The 22146-nt window shown below is 43.6% G+C and overlaps 1 protein-coding gene across 2 annotated transcripts in view; it reads right to left on the bottom strand.

Annotated features, from left to right (window-relative positions):
- Nucleotides 1–283: 283 nt before the first annotated feature.
- The window catches only part of adamts6 (ADAM metallopeptidase with thrombospondin type 1 motif, 6), a 338642-nt gene continuing 316779 nt past the window's right edge, over nucleotides 284–22146 (bottom strand). For both annotated transcript variants that reach the window (XM_078548849.1, XM_078548859.1), the window contains exons 23-25: nucleotides 12386–12562; nucleotides 5676–5832; nucleotides 284–3632 (exon numbers count right to left, since the gene is read on the bottom strand). In XM_078548849.1, the coding sequence (XP_078404975.1) occupies nucleotides 3523–3632; nucleotides 5676–5832; nucleotides 12386–12562 (444 nt within the window). In that variant the 3' untranslated portion in view covers nucleotides 284–3522. The remainder of the gene's footprint in view (nucleotides 3633–5675; nucleotides 5833–12385; nucleotides 12563–22146) is intronic.

The following is a 22146-nucleotide window of genomic DNA, read 5'->3' as shown; positions in this document are numbered from 1 at the left end:
TCTCTCAGAGGGTTGCAAGTCAGTGGAACTTGTTTCCCCAGAGAGTGCCAGAGGCAGGGTCATTAAATATTTTTAAGGCTGAGTTAGATAGTCTTGATTGACAAGGGAATTAAAGGATACAGGGGGTAAACAGGAAAGTGAAGTTGAGGCTACAGTCAGATCAGCCATGATCTTGTCAAATGGCAGAGCAGGCTCGAGGGGCTGAATGGCCTGCTCCTAATATGTATGTTTGTAGGTTCATATGTAATCCACCAAATAAACAACAGGGTGACAGGTATTCTTCTATGTTTAGAAGCTGCATTTTTATTGTTTTAAATTACCTAGGGAAAAAAAAACAATCTGTGTCACAAATATGGAATATCATTTCACTGCATTCAGTATTACCTTTCAATATATGCAGTGAAATGAATGTAGAACAAGTGTCTTGAAACATGGCAATAAATTAGCATATAATTTACAAAAAAGAAAATATTTAGTAACAGTGTACCACATTAATACTGAATATAAAATATAAGCAACTAATCACAATAATACAATGCTAGTTTCCATTCTGGATAAGGATATTTATGTGACATTCAGTGATTAATAGAATCCATAATTAAGTGTATCGCTCCATGAAGTATGCACCTTGGGGATATACCTGTGGACAAGTCCTTTCTCAGTCTCTATGACCAGATGCTGATAATACTGCAATGTATGCCTTGGGCTCTTCATCGTTCTGGCTACAATGTACTGTTCTTCTCAGCAATGGCAGGCCTGTCAAACTCTTTTACAGCTTGCGCAATTATTTTTGTTATCGGTTTGAAAACTATAGAAAGGATTCAACTTTGATATTAAGGTGGCTACAAAGTAGCAGCAGCAATGCACTGTGCTATTTGAACACATTTTTTTCTTTCTGGTCCAATTTCAGTTCCATTCATTGAGTCCCAGTTTGAAGCTTTCTTTTCTCAGCTAGTTTTTTTTTCTCAGTTTATTAATTCAAACATATTTTGCAATCTGTTCCCTTTAATAATGCAATCCAATATTGGTTGAGGGAGTTGTTTTAATTCCACTCTCAGTGCTGTTCTATAGTGTAGATATACATTCAACTCCCTGGTTATATAGCACCAGTACCACAGAAGAAAAATACCTCTGTGGAAACAAATATTTGCAATGTAAATACCTAATCTGAGGTAAAGAAGAATTCTTTAAATAAAGTTCCTTGTTGAAATGTAACATTTATTGATAAACACACTCATGCCCTGGAGTAATAAAGCACTAGTATGAAGGCCCCATTCTTGGGATTGTCATAGCAACAGCATTCCCTTTATGATAACTTAGACCTCTCAAGGCATGACAGCACCAAGATAGACTGACTAGTTTTGTTCAAAAGGACGTCCAATGTTTGGAACTAGTTTGTTAAGCAAGCCTAGTGATAGGTGTTTGATGGCCAGTTGTGTTGTGGAAGAAAGCTGTTTAAAAATACTGTCGAGAGGTAGTAGATGACAGACAGGATTTTTATGGTTATGACCGAGTGTGCAGCATAACATCATATACAGATTGTCAAAAAACCTTGTTGGTCTGTATTTACATCAGAAAGGATTTTTTTGTAGCTATGACTTCAGACCAAATGTGCGACATGACAATTTCCTGTGCAGACTGCCATAAAAGAAAATTGTCAGCTTGTATATTTTTGAGTAACAAATCACATTCTTGCTTATTTATTTTTGTGATGTATAGTTAGCTGGTTAGTTCTCTTTATTTAAAAAAAAATCACATTTTTCATGAAAATTACTTTAAAATAATTATTTTGAAATGAAAATAAATGTACTCTACTAAACATTTGTTTCATTCAAAATCTACAGAATCTCACCTAACTGATGAAAAGTGCCCTGTTTTGCATGTTAATGGTTTTTGTACACAATGATTTACAAATATTCTCACTTAAGATAGGTTCATTGCACTAGACAAAAGAGGCACAGTTCCACACAAATGCACATTCATAAAGTACCTGCTGCAAACTGCAAGTTTTCAAGTACTATAGTTATATGAACATGTATCCTCTTTTATTATCTCAATATCGAGTCCTTAATCAAGCTAGGCCATTTTCTCTGCTAGCATTGGGCTTTGGAATCATGTCTGTTTTTTTAACTTTAGTGTACAAATACTATGTGGTTTCACATTTAAATATAATTAAGGTAACAATACATTGTCAAATCTAAACATAATGTATTGCTTAATATTCCTAGTGAGAATAGTGCTACCTAAATATTCTAACATCATTTATATTTTCTCTTTTGCAAATATTCTTTGGCTGCATTTATCTGTTTAGCAGCACAGAAATGATTTTGAAACAGGTGTTTCCCCTTTCGAAACAGAGAAGCATCTGGAGCATTTATTTCCTTTCTTTTTATTACAAGCTTTGCTGAAAGGTGTGCCTCATTTCAAAGTGGATAGTCTGTCTTTGCATTATGCCTAGCATGGTGGTCTTGACCAGAACTGCTTGAATGGAGTCTGGTTTAAGAAACTGGAAGCCTGTGTGGTCGAGGCTATTCCAAAACCAGTAGCGTAAACAAAGGTGGTTAGAGTGGTAGAATTCAAGCTCTAGGCATCATATACACTGGCAGAACAGTGCTTGAGTTCATCATCTCTGCCACCCCTTACTTTATAATGGCTTCAGCAGAAACATCTGTGTTTCCCTTTTATTTTATTAAAAAATTCTAGTGAATAGAATCATGGTAAAATTATTTTGTCAATATGCCATAATTTTCAATTGTGGCTGGCAGCAAGAAACCTCCATTGATTTTGATGCACTCCTGTATCCCTACAGGACTAATGGCTTGCTTCACTTTCATTTATTAAATGGATTAATTCTCCTGATTGAGAATTCCAGGGTAGGTGCATTATTTTTTTTTTAAACCATGAGATCTTGAAAATAGAACTTCAGCAGAAAGCACTAGAAACTTAGCACCACATACAGAGTAAATGTGTTCCATTTTTGGTTCTTTTTAAATAACTTATCAGTTGATACTATAAAACGTTTTTGGTCACTGTTACGTGAGATAAATAATTGTAATGTTTTTGTAGTGTCTTGAAAACATCGTATCTTTCAGAGTTTTTATACAGCTAGGCAAGCTCAGATAATTATGTTTTCTGCTTTATCAGCTATTGAACATATACCAACTGTTCTCTCACTTATTTAGGTCCAATATATATTACATTAACTTTCTGGTCCCTGGAGATGAACCAACTATTCAATTTGTTCAAGTGACCATGCATGTTCTTAACAGCTGAGAGTTTTTCGTGTTGCTGAGCAGAAAACTTAGAACTGGCATCTCCTCCTCTGTGTCCAGCACCTTTGTTTTTTTTAAAAAGTCCCACTTCACAGAAGTTAAAATAACAGCAAATTATTGTCAGCTGAAGCTGACCAGTGGTTACATTTTCCACAGGGTAAAGACTTTGGGGGACATCAAATCCCATTCCATTGTGTGAATTCAGGGCAGGCACGTTTTCCATGATAGAATTAACGAGGCTTGTTTCGGGTCAATGTCCTTGGCAGGTCTTACAGCACATCTGTCTAAAGTACGCTCTGTTGCAGAACTTGAACTTCAGCACCAGTGGGCAGTAAGCCACTTTGTTCACATCTTTGCATTCTATGAAGTAAAAGAATTGACAGTACTGAGTAAGGCAACAAAACTGACATGACTCACTTCCAAGATGTACATGTCTCTACTAGAAGCACCTCACTTATCCTCCAGATGGATGAAACAAATCTTTGCTGAACTGTTCTGGCATTTGCTCCTTTTTTATTTCCAGTTTATAAGCCATTTAAAAAATACTCTAAGTTGCATTTTCATATTCAATCATGCACATGTATGGATAAATACTCCAATCTTGTACTCATCATGAGGAGCCCACTTTAAGAAAGCAGAGATGGAGATAGGCTTACAATGTTCTAGCTCTGATGTTATGAACAAAGCTCCCATTGCCTCAATGTCATTTATTCTATAATTTGTTGTTATGAGAACTGGTGGTTGGTCACAAGTAGAAGGTATCGATTGCAGTTTCCGAAAACAGTCAAATATATATTTTTGTATATGATATTTGCCTTTGCCCAATCATATTAAATTGATTCCCTTTAAAACCAGATTAATATTTCATCATTGAGAAGCCATAAAGCAATGCCAAAATTAACTTCTCCAGAACAAAGAAAATGCTTTATGATTTGATAAATGATCCCATCCCAAAATGTTAATGTTTCTTTCTCTTTCAGATAGTGACTATGCTGCTGCTGCTTATTTCAAGTGTTTCCGATTTTTACTTTCAATAGGCTACATTCATGGTTTATCTTTTATGATTTACTTTTGTAAAATGTACAATAACCATGCGTGGAACATTCTCTGTGGAGTTTGCCTAACCATTGGTTAAAAGGATACTTAGTTTGGAATCAATGAACGGTAAAGAAAATGCTCCTCTTGATTAACAGATGTGGAATACGCCAAGGATATATGTTACGCTCAAAACAATCAATAGCAAATGACAAAGTACTGGCAGCTACTGTGAGAGGGGCATGAACACGCTACATAAACTACAAGGAAACTTGAAACTGCATGGAAAATGATTAAAATGTCATTTTAGTTCAAGTTTCAGGTGACCTTGCACTGTCTGGATACTGTAGCCACACACATACCTTAAAAGAAATGGAACAGAACTGTATTTCATACATTGTAGTTCAGGCTGGACTGTTGGTGTTTGTACTACCGTATAGTCTCAACACCAAATGTAACAGTACACTTAACAGAAGCAATGCTTCAAAGTCTGGCTTCAAACAAATACTGTAATTCAAAAAGCATAACTCAAGAACCCAAACAGATGCTGAGTTCAACAGCATGTCTGTCATTGGTATAAACTTTCACAACTGTTTGAAATTGCTTTGCTAAATGCAGCCTCACTTCTGTCATCAATTGAGAAAACATACAGACATTTCCTCCAAAAATGATTTTTTTAAAGTGATTTATTGTAAGAAACTTATTTTGACTGTTTGCAACTGCCCAATCTGCTCCAAAACCAAACATATATCTCAAACTAAACATAGAGTGTTGAAGAAGCAGGCTGTGCAAGTAGTTCAAAATGAGAACAAAACAATTGTTCAGATTGTTTTTTTTAAAGCAACCAAGCATGTGTGTAGGATGTTTGTTTCTTTATTTTTCATAATCCCAGTTGTTAAAATCTGGGAATATTTTGTAATTATCTATCAGAATTGTGTGCCAAAGAAAGTGTCAATGAATTAAATTCTTCAACAGACTGACTTTTGCCAGTAGAAGGAACTTATTTTTGCCATTTGACATTTGGAATATAAAGCCTACGTCAATTGACATAAATCTGCTGTTCCTTTACAAAATTCTACGTAAGCATGATCTACAATTTTTTTTCCTTTTAAAACAGCACTTAGGAAAAGCCCAATGTTTTCAAATTCCATTGTTTTCACTTGGCAGAAATTTTGATGGCACAACAAACAGATCCATGCATTTGAACCAGTAAGCAACACACCACACTAGAGCAATTTGGAAAGTTCACCGGTCTCATACCAGAAAACCTGTGCCATAAAAATACCTGAAACAATTCAAACTGACGAGATTCTAAAAGTACTTCCTAAAATGTCACCTGATCCAATTGAGTGTTTTTTAAGTACCAACCTTCAGCATTGGTGATAGGAGTAGCATCACATTTGCTCTCACACTGTTGCATTGAGGGTGGTCGAAGTGTTTCAGGACACTCACTCGATGGTTGACCCGTATATGAGAGACACTGGACTGTCCTCATCTGCTGGCCAAGACCACACTGTGCAGAACACTACAATAAATAAGGAACAAAAATGCATGTTAAATACTTAGCATTCAAAGATAATAAAAAGATAATGAAAACATGCTCATCTTAAAATATGTTTTGATTTTAATCTTGCAAAGGCCCAAAGCTTTGGGTTTTTTTTGATAACTTTATTGAAAACTGACTGTATAGCAGTGGAGGTGTGCCGAGGTGGAAATTCAGTTGGCTGAAAGGGTCTGCCTCTGACTGCAGCTGAATTTATGATTAGTGGGCTCCACATCCTTTAGCTAGAGGTGGTTCATAAAATGTATGGCAGACAGGCCTGAGAAGCTTATCCCTATGTAATATGACTGCTGGTCTGCCGCAATGTGACATCTTGCCTGTCATACAGTGACCCTTGACCTGCTCTAGCCTGACCCTCGGCCTTTCCCAGCATATCGTGTCCTTCAGACTACCCGGCTTACACATGTCCCTCGGTCTACACTGGTGTAGTGTGTACCTCAGTCTACTCGGAGTATACATGTCCCTCAGCCTGCACTGGTGTCGTGTGTACCTCAGTCTACCTGGAGTATACATGTCCCTCAGCCTACACCGGTGTAGTGTGTACCTCTGTCTACCCGGAGTATACATGTCCCTCAGCCTACACCGGTGTAGTGTGTACCTCTGTCTACCCGGAGTATACATGTCCCTCAGCCTACACGGTGTAGTGTGTACCTCAGCCTGCCCAGAGTTTACATATCCCTCAGCCTACACAAGTTTAGTGTGTACCTCAGCCTGCCCCGGCATATATATGTCACTCAGCCTACACCAGTGTAGCATGAACCTCATCCAGCACCAACATACTGCGATCCCTGGCCTGCCCGGCATACTATGACCCTCAGACGGCCGTAGGGTATCCTGAGCCTCAGCTAGACCAGTGTAGCCTCACCCTCAGCCAGCTCCAGTGTAGCCTCACCCTCAGCCAGCCCCAGTGTAGCCTGACCCTCAGCCATCCCCAGTGTAGCCTGACCCTCAGCCATCCCCAGTGTAGCCTGACCCTCAGCCATCCCCAGTGTAGCCTGACCCTCAGCCATCCCCAGTGTAGTCTGACCCTCAGGCAGCTCCAGTGTGGCCTGACCCTCAGGCAGCTCCAGTGTAGCCTCACCCTCAGCCATCCCTGGAGTAGCCTGACCCTCAGGCAGCTCCAGTGTAGTCTGACCCTCAGGCAGCTCCAGTGTAGTCTGACCCTCAGCCAGCTCCAGTGTAGCCTGACCCTCAGCCAGCCCCAGTGTAGCCTGACCCTCAGCCAGCCCCAGTGTAGTCTGACCCTCAGGCAGCTCCAGTGTAGTCTGACCCTCAGGCAGCTCCAGTGCAGTGTGACGCTCACTCGGCCCCAGTGTAGCCTGATCCCCAGCCAGCTCCAGTTTAGTCTGACCCTCATCCGGCTCCAGTGTAGTTTGACCCTCAGCCAGGCAGTGTAGCCTGACCCTCAGAGTAGCCTGACCATTAGCCAGCCCCAGTGTACTCTGACCCTTGGCCTGCCCCAGCATTGCCTGATCCTCAGTCTGCCCCAGTATAACATAACATGTGACCTTTGTGCCTCCTTTAAAAGTAATTTCTAAAAATTAAACATTCCAAAAGGCATTTTAGTGGGGAATGGATGGACCTGCGATAGATTGCGTGGTGTTTGGCTCCTTAAAATTTAACCCACCCTCCCCATTGGCTATTCATAACAATGTTGGATGTCCATGATAAACACATGTTCCTTTTGCTTAATGATATATTTCCATAATCTGTCCATAAAGCTGTATATTCTTAAAATGCTATACAATTTACATCAATGACACATTGAAGAGATCGCTCTTACTATAGCAAACTTACAAGTGAATAGTTTTTAGTTTGGTGTGCACCAAACTCAACTGTTCTGGACTGCAGCACTTTTTGACCAAGAAATTTAGTTTAATTTGGATCTCTTAAAACATAATAAAAGGCAATCTACCAAAATGCCAATGTAAGTTGCATTTCAAATATGGTCTCTGATTTGAGGATATTGACTCCTTCGTGTGGATTTCGGACTATGGTACAGAACACTGACCCATATTGAAATGTGCTCTCCTGGATTGCAACTTCGGACCAGATGGCATCAATTAAATAATAATGAGCAAGTCAAAAGATAAGAGTTTTTAAATTTTGTATTTGGGATGTGGGCAATACTGGCAAGGCAACATTTATTATGTCAACTGTATCCCTCTCTGCAGATGCTGTCAGACCTGCTGAGTTTTTCCAGGTATTTTTGTTTTTATTCTAGGTTTCCAGCATCCGCGGTATTTTGCTTTTATCTTATTTATTATCCATTGCTAGTTGCCCTTAGGGCATTAAGAATCAACCACCTACTGTGGGTCTGGAAACATATAAGCCAGACCAGATAGGGCAGTGGGTTCCCTTCCTTAAAAGATATTAGTGAATCAATTGAGCTTTTACAATGACCTAACAGCTTTCATGGTGCCTACAAATGACCAATTGTTGAGTTTGTATCAATGGAAACACATGCAAAGGATTGGGCCAAACTGACAGACTTCATTCCTGGAATTTGTTCTGCTGGATGACATCCACCTTATGTGGTGGTTCTTCAAGCTCCTGCTGTAATGGAATATGCATTTCACCTGGTCATGCTATATTCCTAATGGGCACAGGTCCACAGTACCAAACTGCCCATAAAAGACACAAATGGCACCAAATAAAACAATTTCACTCAGAAAGTGGATGGAATGGCTGGTGTGAGAAGTGGAAATTTTTACAATGCTGCTTCAGGGTAGTTTTTGAGACACATATTTGAATCAGAGGAGAGGGGACTTAATCTCCAACTGATCCTTTCTAAACCAAAATGAGGATTCTTGATGTTGGCTAGACAGCTAATATGTAGATCAGTTTAATGCCAACAGCACAGGGTTTGATCCCCATTCCAGCTGAGGCAATCTTGGGGCCTGCCTCTTCACCCTGCCCATAGTAAAAAATCACAGCACTTTGCCGTGGTTCTTTTTTTCATTTGTTCATCGTATGTGCGCGTCGCTGGCAAGGCCAGCATTTACTGCCCATCCCTAATTGCCCTTGAGAAGGTGCTGGTGCGCTGCCTTCTTGAACTGCTGTAGTCCATGTGGTGTAGGTACACCTACAGCACTGTTAGAAAGGGAGTTCCAGGACTTTGACCCAGCGACAGCAAATAATTGCCAAGCGCCGGCTTTCGGGCAAAGAACTGAAGAAGAAAATATCTCATAGAAACCTATAAAATTCTAACAGGACTGACAGGGTAGATGCAGGAAGGATGTTCCTGATGGTGGGGGAGTCCAGAACCAGGGGTCACAGTTTGAGGATACGGGGTAGACCATTTAGGACTGAGCTGAGGAGAAAGTTCTTCACCCAGAGAGTGGTGAGCCTGTGGAATTTGCAACCACAGAAAGTAGCTGAGGCCAAAACATTGTATGTTTTCAAGAAGGAGTTAGATATAGCTCTTGGGGTGAAAGGGATCAAAGGATATGGGGAGAAAGCGGGAGCAGGCTATTGAATTGGATGATCAGCCATGATCATAATGAATGGTGGAGCAGGCTCGAAGGGCCGAATGGCCTACCCCTGCTCCTAGTTTCAATGTTTCTATGTTTCTATCCCTTGCACTGATGAGCGCAAAAATTCATTTCACACCCCATAAAATTAAGCACTGGTGAATTTTTGGGGGTGGGTGAGTGGAGTGAGTTACAGCACTTTGTTGCAACAATGTAAAAAGAACTTCAACCTGCAACTGATCATCTACTGAAATTAAAAAAAGGCCATAATAAACTTAAGTGAAGGGAAGAAACATTAACATAAGAACACCATCTTCTTTGAGTTAAACATAAATATGTAAATAGACATTGATTTGGAACTAATGTCATCACTCCTTGAGTTATAAGCATTACACACATATCCAGACCTCATTAATAGAAGCCTCATATGCGTCTGCTGAACCAGCAAAGATAAACTGATTTAGCAGTCTTATTTAGCACCAGTGCAAAAATATTGAAACAGATCTACTGCCTGCAGGTAAAAATAAATTCAATAAAGAATGCAAACTTTACATAGAGAGTAGACAAAATGTGGAATTCATTGCCACATGGAGTGGTTGAAGAAGATAGCATTGCTGCATTTAAATGGAAGCTTGATGCATACATGAGTGGGAAGGGAATAAAGGGATGTAGAGACATGGTGGCAAAAGGTAATTAGAGTGGGAGGAGGGTCAAGTGGAGTATAAACACTGATATAGACTATTTAGAATGACTGGTCTATTTCTGTGCTACAGGTACTATGTACTTCTATATAAATAGTCACTGGTTTATTTCTGTGCCCCAAATCTGCTTCACATTCAAAATCCTGGAGATAGCTTTAAAATATTTCAGTAAATCAATCTCAATTTGTAGTTGATAGCGATCTGCGACAATTTTCGCTCTGCGCATAGTTATCTTTATCAAATATCTCTACTAAAAGCAAACTGCTTCAGAGGATGAGTAACTACATGGTGACTAATTCAGCCATTAATACCGATACAGAATAGTTTAAATAGGTCAGTTATTAATAATTAAAGTTGCCTATTGCCTGTTGAAAGTTAACCATCTCCAATTTAGTTCAAGCCTCAATACTCATGATTTTGGTTCGCATGAGTTAAGAAAGAATACAATTAATATAAAAAATGAGAGCCCAGGCATGTATCAGGGCACTAAAACATCTGAAAAATATTGTCACTATAGGGTTCAATGGTTCTACTCAGGGTATAGTGGGTCAATGGGAGTGGAAGTGCCACAGCTCTCCAGTGATGACCCTGTAACAATGCCACCTCTTGCAGCTTTTAGATTCACCCTTCTGTGGTTGTGCGGTTGAAGTGTGTGGGCTGCTTTCACCAAAGCGCTGCAGGTTTCAGTCATGTAGAGTGAGTACAATGAATGCAACATGGTTCCAGGGAGAGGAATGGTGACACAGTTATATCTTTCAGAGGCGCCAGACTGCATTGCTGGGCAGTTAGTTTTCAACGTAGGTCATAAAACAAGAGGGGTTGGGGGGAGAGAGAATTGATCGGGATGCACAGCCCATTCATTTTACTGCATAATAACCCTTCTCTTTGTGGGCAATAAGGCAGCAGGGCAAGAAAGCCTGAATATTGTAAAGGCGGATTGGAGATCTGAGTTGAACTGAACAATGACTCGGAGGACAGTGGGGGACAGAGCATGAGGCAATGGGGATGCCATTCCATTGTGGTGCTATTCATTCAGAGGGAACCAGGTGGGAAAGGGGGTAGTTTTGATGTTTTCTTGAAGCTTTAGCCCTTTTCGCTGTGTGTGTTAATGAGTGTTCAGGCTGGCACTAGAAGAGCAGGGGAACTTCCCCTGCAGTCCTGCTATCCATCAACCAGCATCACAAAAGCAGGTTATCCAGTAAAGGTCACATGTTGTTTGTGGAAGCTTAAGACCATAAGACGTAGGAGCAGAAGTAGGCCACTCGGCCCATCGAGTCTGCTCCATGAGGGGCATGAGGGGCCAAGGGGGGGTGGGTGGAGGGGCACAGCTTGGCAGAGGGTGCACAAGGGGCCATGGAATTTGTTTGGGTGAGCATAAATTGGCATGGGGGGGCACGAGGAAAAGCTTTTGAACTTACTTTTTAAAAGGTTCCATCATGCAGACAATGGTTCACGACACCTCTGAGGTACTGTGAACCAGGAGTCATTGAAAACCCTGCCCAACTCCATGAAAATTGTGGAAAACTAGGACATGCTCATCCCCACAATGGAACTGGCCATGTCAAGAGTGCAGGATGTAGTCTTTTGACCCAAACCAGCCCGCACCCTTAAAAGGTACTTCCAAAAATCCAAAACCCTAGGAATGGGGTCAGGAATCCTAGAATTGGGTCCTGGTTGCCATTTTTAAAGGGCTTACAAGTCAACCTGACTAGCCACGACACTTCAGGAAGGATGTGAGTGTCCTTGAGAGGATGCAGAGGAGATTTATCAATATGGTTCCAGAGATGGGGGATTTTAGCTACAAAGTTAGTTTGGAGAAGCTGGGATGATTCTACTTAGAGAAAAGGAGATTGAGGGGGGATTTGATAGAGGTGTACAAGATTATGACAGGCTTAGATGAAGTAAACACTGAAAAGCTGTTCCCATTAGCTGGTACAAGGACTAGGGAACTTAGATTTAAGATTTTGGGCAAGAGATGCAGGAGGGATGTGAGGAAAAACTCTTTTATCCAGTTAGTGGAACTCGTTGCCAATGAGGGAGGTGGAAGTGAAGAGGACCAAGGCTTTTAAAAGGAAATTGAATGGCACTTGAGGGAAATAAACTTGCACAACTACAGGGATAAAGTGGGGGGAATGGAACTGATTGGATTGCTCCACAGAGTTCTGGAATGGACTCAATGGGCTAGATGGCCTCCTTCTGTGCTGAGATGATGAAATCATTCAGACCCATTTATACAGTTTCCCTGTATCAAGTGCAGCTCATGTTAGTTTGCACACCAAGAATCACCATGGATATATGTGTAAAGATGCAGAATAATACAAATTTGACAGAGTGCCAACTTACCTGGCCCCATTCTCCTGTGACCCAACGTGGCGGCGGGCAGCGCCCTAGGCTGCAGCGAATCCGAACTGGGGGCTTGCTCTCATTTGAACAATGGGATGGTGGGAAAGTCTTGCTCAGGTCGCTGCTCTTACATAAAACGATTCGATGCTTAAATCCTGGACCACATTTTGGGGTACACTGCAGAAGAGGGAGGAATTAGTCTTAGTAGTCATAATTTTCAACATTTTTGAAGCCTATTAGGCTTTTCCAATGAGCCAGGAGTTGTAATGTTTGCACTCCAGAAGGAAATGAAATCAGTACTTTGCAAAGAATGATGTAGCCTGACAGTAAATTAATGTAGCTTTTTAAAAAATAGCAAAATCTTAATTTATGTCAATAAATATTTGACATAAATATTTATACAATGGCTATGGCTTCGTGAGTAGTGAGATGCCAACAGTGAAAATACTTTCAATATTCACAAACTGGCTGCTATACAAGTGACCACATTTGGTTTTGCAATCATTACTATGATCTACTAGTTGAAATAAATGCTGCTTTTATAATAAATGAGGGAAAAATGCTTGATTCAATACTGAAGTACAGAGATCAGAAAGGTCCCAAGTTTGATTCCTTGTCTTATCAAAGTAAACTGATTTCAACTAGAGCGGCACTGTGGTGATTATAACTGGTCTCAGTGATCCTTGGCTAGAGATGGAAAATTAGCTGGGATTACTACACTGATCATTATATAATGAATACATGTGTGTGGATGTCAGGTGGTGACAGGATAAAGTTCAGCTTTGTTGTTCCATGGTCAAAAAGCCACTGTCATTCACAATCTAGACACACAAAGAATGATTACTTGGACAAGGAACTAGAGAACAAGGAGTTCCTGTAAAACAGTACCCCAGCATTAGCCAATGCCTTCAGGTCAATCAAGGCAAAGTGCAAAACACAACATACAAATACCCTACAATACTCACTTACTTGACAAACCATCGCAAAGGAAATAGGACCATAACACATAAATGCCAATAACTTCCCTAGGGGTGGCTCTGATCTCATGCCGTTTTCTCAGTAGAAACTCCAGAGGGAGTGTGATTGGATGTTTAGACCTTCTCTCTGGGTTTTTGCTGATATTCTGCTGAAGCTGTGGCAACAGAATGGAGAACCCTTGTGTGTATTGTACCCCATTAGCCAGAAATTTGGGAGTTCCATGAATCAAGTATTCCATTCCCTGACCAGTGTTCCCACCAAATGAAAATCCATGCCAAGAGTATAGTCTATTAATCTTGGACTCTAAATCATAACCCCAGACTCCAGTGCCCCTCTGCAACTGCGATTTTTAAATTATTATTCATTCATGGGATGTGGGCATCACTGGCTAGGCCAGCATTTGTTGCCCATTTCTATTTGTTCTTGGGAGGGTGGTGGTGAGCTGCCTTCTTGAACTGCTGCAGTCTATGTGGTGTAGGTACACTCACAATGCTGATAGAGAGGGAGTTCCATGATTTTGACCCAGCGACAGTGAAGGAACAGCAATATATTTCCAAGTCAGGATAGTGAGCGGCTTGGAGGGGAACTTCCAGGTGGTGGTGTCCCCATGTGTCTGCTGCCCTTGTCCTTCTAGATGGCAGTGGTCATGGGTTTGGAAGGTGCTGTCTATGGAGGCTTGGTGAGTTCCTTCAGTGCATCTTGTAGATTGTACACACTGCTGCCACGGTGTGTCAGTGGTGGAGCGAGTGAATGTTTGTGAATGGGGTGCCAATCAAAAGGGTTGCTTTGTCCTGGATGGTGTCAAACTTCATGAGTGTTGTTGGAGTTGCACTCATTAGACAAGTGGAGAGTAATCCATCACAGTTCTGATTTGTGCCTTGTAGATGGTGGACAGGCTTTGGAGAGTCAGGAGGTGAGTTACTCGCTGCAGGATTCCTAGCCTCTGACCTACTCTTGTAGCCACAGTATTTATATGGCTAGTCCAGTTCAGTTTCTGGTCAATGATGGTAATGCCACTGGATGTCAAGGGGCGATGGTTAGAGATAGTCATTGCCTGACACTTGTGTGGCACGTATATTACTTGTCGCTTGTCAGCCCAAGCCTGGATATTGTCCAGTTCTTGCTGCATTTGGACATGGACTGCTTCGGCATCGGAGTACTCATGAATGGTGCTGAACATTGTACAATCATCAGTGAACATCCCCACTTCTGATCTTATGATGGAGGGAAGGTCATTGATGAAACAGCTGGAGATGGTTGGGCCGAGGACACTACCCTGGGGGACTTCTGCAGTGATGTCCTGGGGCTGAGATGAATGACCTCCAACAACCACAGCTATCTTTCTTTGTGCTAGGTAGGACTCCAACCAGTGGAGAGTTTTCCCCCTGATTGCCATTGACTCCAGTTTTGCTTGGACTCCTTGATGGCACACTTGGTCAAATGCTGCCTTGATGTCAAGGGCAGTCACTCTCACCTCACCTCGGGAGTTCAACTCTTTTATCCATGTTTAAACCAAGGCTGTAATGAGGTCAGGAGCTGAGTGCCCTGGCGGAACCTGGTGATGCAAGATACACATTGGCAATAAATATGTAGTTTATGTGTTACGAGATTCATCATGTGTCAGATGATTTCTTTGCTTTCTCTTTCTGTTGTTTGTGTGAGATCTGGTAAAAAGCAATACACTTGCACCTCCTAAAGTAAGTTAACTTGTTATTTTATATATGTAAATAAAATGCAGATACAACTCACGGCTATATCTACTATTTCAAGAGGTATCAACACATGGTGGCAGTGGTAATAGTGATTGTTTAAAGCAACTTGCACTATTTTGGTGGACATCTGAGTGGCCAGCAGGTTTTTTTAAGTTTCTCAAAAGCTAAAGTATGTGCAAAATGGTGTTACAATGCAGCTGTTCCCATGCGTTGCTGAATTTCAAATATCAAATTTCCATGTGCAGTTATTTCATCACGGAAGTCAAAGTAAGGGTGGAGACATTCAGGTACCTCTGACTTGATCCCAGGCCAACCTGGGTGAATAATAAAATGCAGTTGCTTCAAAACTTGATCACCCCCTGCAGTATGGCTTATGTTGTTGCCAGCGTGATCCGTGAAGATCAATTTCTGCTAGCTCACATGGAAATCACAGACGTTAATATCTCACCGTTATGACCTACTCAAAGTATTGGCTAGGATCTTTCTAAGATACTTTCATAGCAAAGTTTTGACAGCATTCTTTGAAATCTCTTAGAAGCACAGTGGCTTGTAAACTATTGATCTAACGGATGGTATTCCACTTCAATATTCACCACATTCCAGCCACAGATGTAAGGTTCAAATTTATCACAAGTGAACACAATCACTAGAAGTTACTTCTTGATCTGTGCCTATCTTATTTCTACTGCTGGCAATACCCTTGGTGCATATGCAACTGCATATCCATTCTATATCAATGCTGCTCCAATGAGATGTATCACATTGTAGGGTTAGAATTATAATAACCAAGGACTGGCCTCCTGGTAACCATGTCTTTGAGCCAATTCTTGAGGCTCTTCCCAGAATTTTTCTGCATAAATCTCTGAATGGCTTTGTAATGGCTGACAGATGAGCGACAAGCTTACTCAGGAATGCTAAACCACTTCAAGAAATATGCCCTGGTGCTATAGTGCAGATGTAACTTTTAAGCCAGAGTGCTTAGAGTGCTGAAACATGCACAAATGTGTCAGCTCCTAAAAGTGACAATGTTGCGAGTTGGAAGCTCATCATACCACAGGACACACCATCAGTTAGTTTATGCTGATGAATCACCTGTAAGCAATACTTATTGAAGACTTCTCTGAAATGCTGGTCTCTAATCCTTGTCTGCAGTCTTAAAAAAGAAACAACTGCAATAAGTGATTGCCAAACACCAATCTTGGTATAGTTTTGGAAGATAACATTAGTCTCCATCGTGATTGAAGGCCTTTTGTCATTATGGTGCCTGCATAAATTTGGGTGTTCTGTTTTGGTTAAATTTCAGAGCTCTTCTATGCGTTTTGGCCTCTGAAACAGAATGATTGGTTTTTTTGAAGGGACAGATGAGATGCGAGATGCACATTGGCTGTAAGCACATGGCATCTGAGTCATTCTGATGGGATTCCTTATGTGATTCACCATAAGATTCCTTTTTCTCTTTCTCTCCCCTGTGTGTGGGATCTGGCAAACAGCAAGAGACTTGCAGCTCCAGAAACAACTGCAAGGTAGTGAAACAAAATATAGATATGCTTTATAACAATTCACAGCTACAAGATGTGTCAACATAACAAGTTGAACAATATACAAACATGATGGGACCTAAAGGAAACTGACCACGTACACTAACACAGCTCAGCGAAATGAACTCTGACTTAAGTCTCTGAATGTGTAAATAGAATAAAACAACAGCTAGTACTTAAATAGCACTTTTCGCAACCTTCACAACCAATTAAGAATTATTGAAGTGTAGTCACCATTGCATTGCAGGAAAATACCTTCCAAATTATTTGCTTTTTCCAATTTTTTTTTAAACTGAAATTTAACCATCAGTGATTGGATAAGCAAAACACAGTACAGATCTCAGCATTGTTCAAACATTTATACTGGTCAGAAATCCACCTGAACATCTTTATGACTGAAGGGGCTACTAACATGGCTGGCTGGAAGACACAACAAATTACATCTGCTTAGGGCCAGTCATTTAAGTTTAGAAATGTAACGTCTTTTGAAAAATGTACAGTGTTCAGTGGAGCTGAAAATTTGTGTCCCCATTTTGTCCCCACACCAATAGTGGAATGGGAGCAGTTGTGCACAGAATTTGAAAAGCCTGACCTGTAGGTGGACACCTGTATCACTACAAGCATAACTGGGGCACCCATTCGGTGGCAGGTTAGGAAATTGCATCATTTGCCAGCCCCAAAGCTCAGCCAGTAGGTCAATCTTTGTGGTCAGGCGATGTAAGGAACCCTGCTTCTTCTGATTTGGTGGCCACATTGCTGCTGCCTTTATGTGAACATTATTCCGGGAACTCTGATATACGGCATCATTCTATCAATCCTATTTGGTCTTATTTGACATTACCTGAAGGGGCAAAATGAAACAGCAGCCTCTCCCCACCTGCTCCAACTGATGAAATACCGGGTACAGAAAAAATAGGGCACAGACCCAACATATCTCCAAATTTCTGCTCACATTAGTGTCCTTCCGCCACAGCCACCCCCAGTCTTCCCCAATAATACCATCAGTAGGCCAGGCATGCTGAGAAAATTCAGCGCTTATATGTTGAAATGAGCTTAGGACCTCTATTGCACTTGTAAACATTTGCTGAAGGGAGTGGACAATTCATATTACTCCACTGCTGACATGAAGATTGAGCCAACTGTTTGTGCCCAAGTGAAAAGTTTTACTTTGCAACCAGTATCCTGCATCTTGATAAACTCATAGGGCAGAATTTTTTGTCCCGCAGGTGGGCGGGTGCTGCCTGACCCAATCGGGAGTAAAATAGTGCACAATGACGTCGGGTGAGCATCCCGATGCCATTGCACACTCGTGATATTTCGCTCGGCGGGCGCGCACAGATGCCTGAGTGGCGCCCACAATTAATTAAGCGGCCACTTAAGGCCCTAAACAGTCCAACTGACTGAGATTTTTCCTTCCCTGTGCAATTTTCTGCTTGTCGCATGGGAAAAATGGGCAGGAGGCCAGCCGACATTTTCACACACATCATTCATGGGCTGGATAAAAAGGGTCAGCAGCGTTGCCAGTGTGAATAGTGAGGAGTTTTGGAGATAGTTTGCTGCTAGCTGCTTATTTGAACTTGACAGCCTCATCTCTGTTCTGAGCTTCATTCTTAGCATTTCTAGGTTTCATTTCAGGACTCATTGGTTTCTCCGAGGCTGCTGGAGAATTTTGACCGTGTGGACCCTTCCAGTATCAGACAAGGATTGTGGTCCCTGCTGGAGGCACCTCCTCTGAGGAGGAAGAGAGGGGCAAGAGGGAGAGGAGGCCACGTGTCCCAATACAGCTTCCAGGGGAGCGACCTGTGGGAGGAGAGGCGCAGGCACAAGGGGCGCAGGGCCAGCAGGAAGGCCAAGGCGGAAGGGGCTGCAGAAAGTACCACTATCCTGCTGCCAGGGTTTACAGGCAGTGATGCAGCTACCTCAATATGTCCGAGGTGCACTGCTGAAGGAGACTCCACCTCTCAATGGACAGCGTGACCTCCATTTGTTAGATGATTGGGCCTGAGATCAGCTCCAACTGTGTGGGTAGACACCCCATGCCAGTGGCTCTGAAGGTCACAGTGGCCCTCAAATTCTATGCCTCTGGCTTTCTCCAGAGGTCAATGGGGGATCTGTGTGGAGTCTCCCAATCAGCTGTCCACAGTTGTGTCAAGCTGGTGACAGAAGCTCTGTTCAGGCGGGTACTGACCTTTATTCTTTACCATACTGACGAGACCAGCCAGGCTGAGCGAGCCAGAGGGTTCGCAGCGATTGCTGGGTTCCCCCGTGTCCAGGGTGCCATCGACTGCACACATGTGGCCATCAAGGTGCCAGCGGGTCAGCCGGGTGCCTTTGTCAATAAGAAAGGCTTCCACTCCATGAACATGCAGATAGTGTGTGATCACAGGATGCAGGTTCTGCAAACCTTTGAAAGGTACCCAGGCAGCTCCCACGGTGCCTACATCCTCAGACACTCCCAGGTGCCAAGTCTCTTTAGTGCTCTCGCCCGACTGGCGGGATGGCTGCTGGGTGACATGGACTATCCGTTGAAAAGGTGGCTCATGACGCCTCTCCGCCATTCAAGAACAGAGGCAGAGAAGCATTACAATACGAGTTATGCCCCCACAAGGTCTTCTCAAGATGTGCTCCCAAAGCCTGGACTGTTCAGGGGGAGCATTGCAATACCCCCAAGAGTGGATGTCACTGATAGTGGTTGCATGCTGCGCTCTCCACAATCTGGCCCTGACAAGGGGGGACCCACAGGAGGAAGAGGATCTTGACACAGCTGCACAGGACACAGATGATGAATCCAGAAGTGAGTCAGAGGATGAGCATGGCGAGGAGAATGCTGAGGGCATGGAGGCAGATCTCCAGGGACGCCTTGATCCAACGCTCCTTCAGCTAGGCTGGCAAAGATCAGCTTCAAACGCATGCCAGGGCTGCCGCCTCCATCCCAAATGTCTGAAAGGACCCTTTCATTTGAAGACAAAGAACACACAGTGCCTGTGCAATAAAATTCAGAGTCACCTACGTCCATCATTACATACTAATGTACCCCGCACCAATAAAATAAAATGGTGAAGTATGCTCAGGCCATGACAACTAAAACAAAATTTATCTCATTTTGACAAATACAAACTATTTACATAAACTTCTTTGGTCTTCATTCCCAAACTAGTATAGATAAAGTAAACATAAATGAACATAAAATCACCCGTGACCTGTCCCTCTTGTGCTCATGGTGCCTTTAACTTACGTTTGCAAGTGCTACATCTAGGCACTCCCCACCATTGGCAACAGCATTGGGGTCAGCCTGCTGACTCTGCTGTCTTGTTGGCCTTGATGACCTTGGCAGTCGTCCTCTGGCCAGTGGAGCCTGTGCTAGCCCCACATGGGAAGGAGCGGCCAGTGCCAGGGCTGGCATTTCCCCACTCACCGCAGCCTCATCAGATCACTGGCGGAGGGCGGAGGAGCTGCCACCGTTATCCAGAGCACCCTGAGAGGAGCCCACAGAGATGACAGGCAACTTGTGAGCCAACGTGAGGTCGCTGTGGATCTCCCTGCACACCATTGATGGATGGTCACCTAGCTGGAATACTGGGTGCCTCATCCATCTCCCACACTGACACTGACCACCTGAGGTCAGTGCCTGTGTGAGTGTTTGCAGATCCAAGTGCAACCCCAGGAACCCCTGATTCGGACCCTGAGCTGCCTCTCCATGAGAGTCACCACTCTGCATGGAGGAGGCATTGTGCTCAGCCATGACGGTCAACGCAGTGCTCATGCCCACATGCGATGTGAAGCACATGCCCATTACGGAGACCATGGCACGCAGACCCGCAGGGATCTCCGCCAGATCCTCCTGCACATCTCACCGGACATCCAGCATCATCTGCCTAATGGACGACTCCAGAGGCTCACCATCAGCCTTCGACTGAGCATCATCCTGGTCCCCAGCAGTCCTCTGACTGCCGGCGCCCTGGGCACTCTCTGCCTCCGCTTTCACCTCAAGCGATTGTGAAGTGCCCTCACCACTGTGCACTGAGATGCTAGCTGCTGCTCTAATGCCCACTGAGGTGCTGGTATCTGCGCAGGTGCCTGCTTCAGAGAGCGGGTATGACGTGGGTGCAAATGACGCCCCATGGTCCTCTGGCGTCAGGAGTGGCCCTTCAGGGTCTGGAGATTGGACGCCTGCTGGCGAACCTAAAAGGGAGAAAAAGGGCACATCATTAGTTAAAGTCATCACACTGTCACTGTGCATGCCAGGCATCCTGGTGAGACAACCGAGATGTGCATCATGGTTGCATCGTCTTCCAATGATCAATGGGGACTCCAGGTTCGAGGCTCACATCAATGAAGAGACTACACTAGAATGGTTGCACAAGCTGAAACTCTCACCTCTGTTCTCTGCACTCTTACCTTCGCCTGGCACCCCTGCCTCTCCACACCCAGTTGCACGTGGGGCATACTGGCTCTCAAGCTCCAGGGCATCTTGCTCATACCTCAAAAGGTTTAGGAGACTAGCAGGGCCTCCGCTGGTCCATGACCTTTCTATTTTGTTGTGGGCCGTCTTCTCCTGAAACAGCAGATGAGCGTTGATTAGGCCACCCTGTACCTACAGCTCCATTGCAGCCTGGCCAACCCCAGCTGAGGAGCACCTTGCAGGGCACATCCGAGTCGTGGCCCTTGAGCTGCAAGGCACTCAGTCCAAGCAGCCAGGGCTCACCCCCTTGGTCAGCTCCGCGTGATTGACAGTTGGCACTCAGACTCTAGCAGCCCTGAGGTCCATGGGGGTCGGCCAGACCTTAACACTTCTGCACACTGACCCATGCCAACATGGTACTCACTTTTCCTTTGCGCAGCAGGTCATTGAAGCACTTCCGGCACTTTACCCAGGAGTGCCACACTGGTGACCAGCACTGCCACCTCCTCCCATGCCCTCATGATGAGGTGTGGTGGCCTCCTCCTCCCATCCCTGGGGACAAGGGTCTCCCTCCTGGCAGCCACCTCCTCCAGGAGGATGGCGAGGCTCTCAACAGAGAAGCAGGGGTGGGGAGCCAAGTGCCCACCCAACCCGCGCTCCCGCCTGCCGTGTCCAGCATCAATCGGGTCCATCGTGCTGGCTCAGAAAACGTCCTCCGTGGCAGCCTTCCAGGGGATGTCTGGGCTGCTTTTAAACCGGCCGCCGGGTCGCCATTGGGCCCAGCGGCTGACAGGCCCCACCCCCTCTTGGCCCTTCCCGGCCTGTGCAGAACCACGTTTCATGCTGGGCGGGCCTTAATTGACTCGCCAGTGTGAAATCGCGGTCGGGGCTGGATCGTGAGCAGCGGTCAATTTTCCGGCCGCTCCCGGGCCGGCCTGCCACGTCCACTGTCCACCCATAAAGATTGTTGTGCCAGTGAAGCAATGCTCAGAAAGTATACTATGTTTCCTTAAAAACAATTTTTGTAAATATTTGGCCAGTGCAAAGTAAAACACACAAGTAAGAATTGCATTCTAAAAGTCTGTAAATGCTATTACATGTCTGCAAGTCATGAAAATAGGCCCCTAAATG

Source organism: Cetorhinus maximus, chromosome 1, assembly GCF_964194155.1.
Source record: "Cetorhinus maximus chromosome 1, sCetMax3.hap1.1, whole genome shotgun sequence".
Classification (NCBI taxonomy): Eukaryota; Metazoa; Chordata; class Chondrichthyes; order Lamniformes; family Cetorhinidae; genus Cetorhinus; species Cetorhinus maximus.
Note: the sequence above shows the minus strand (reverse complement) of the source record. Positions and strands in the feature narration are given on the sequence as shown.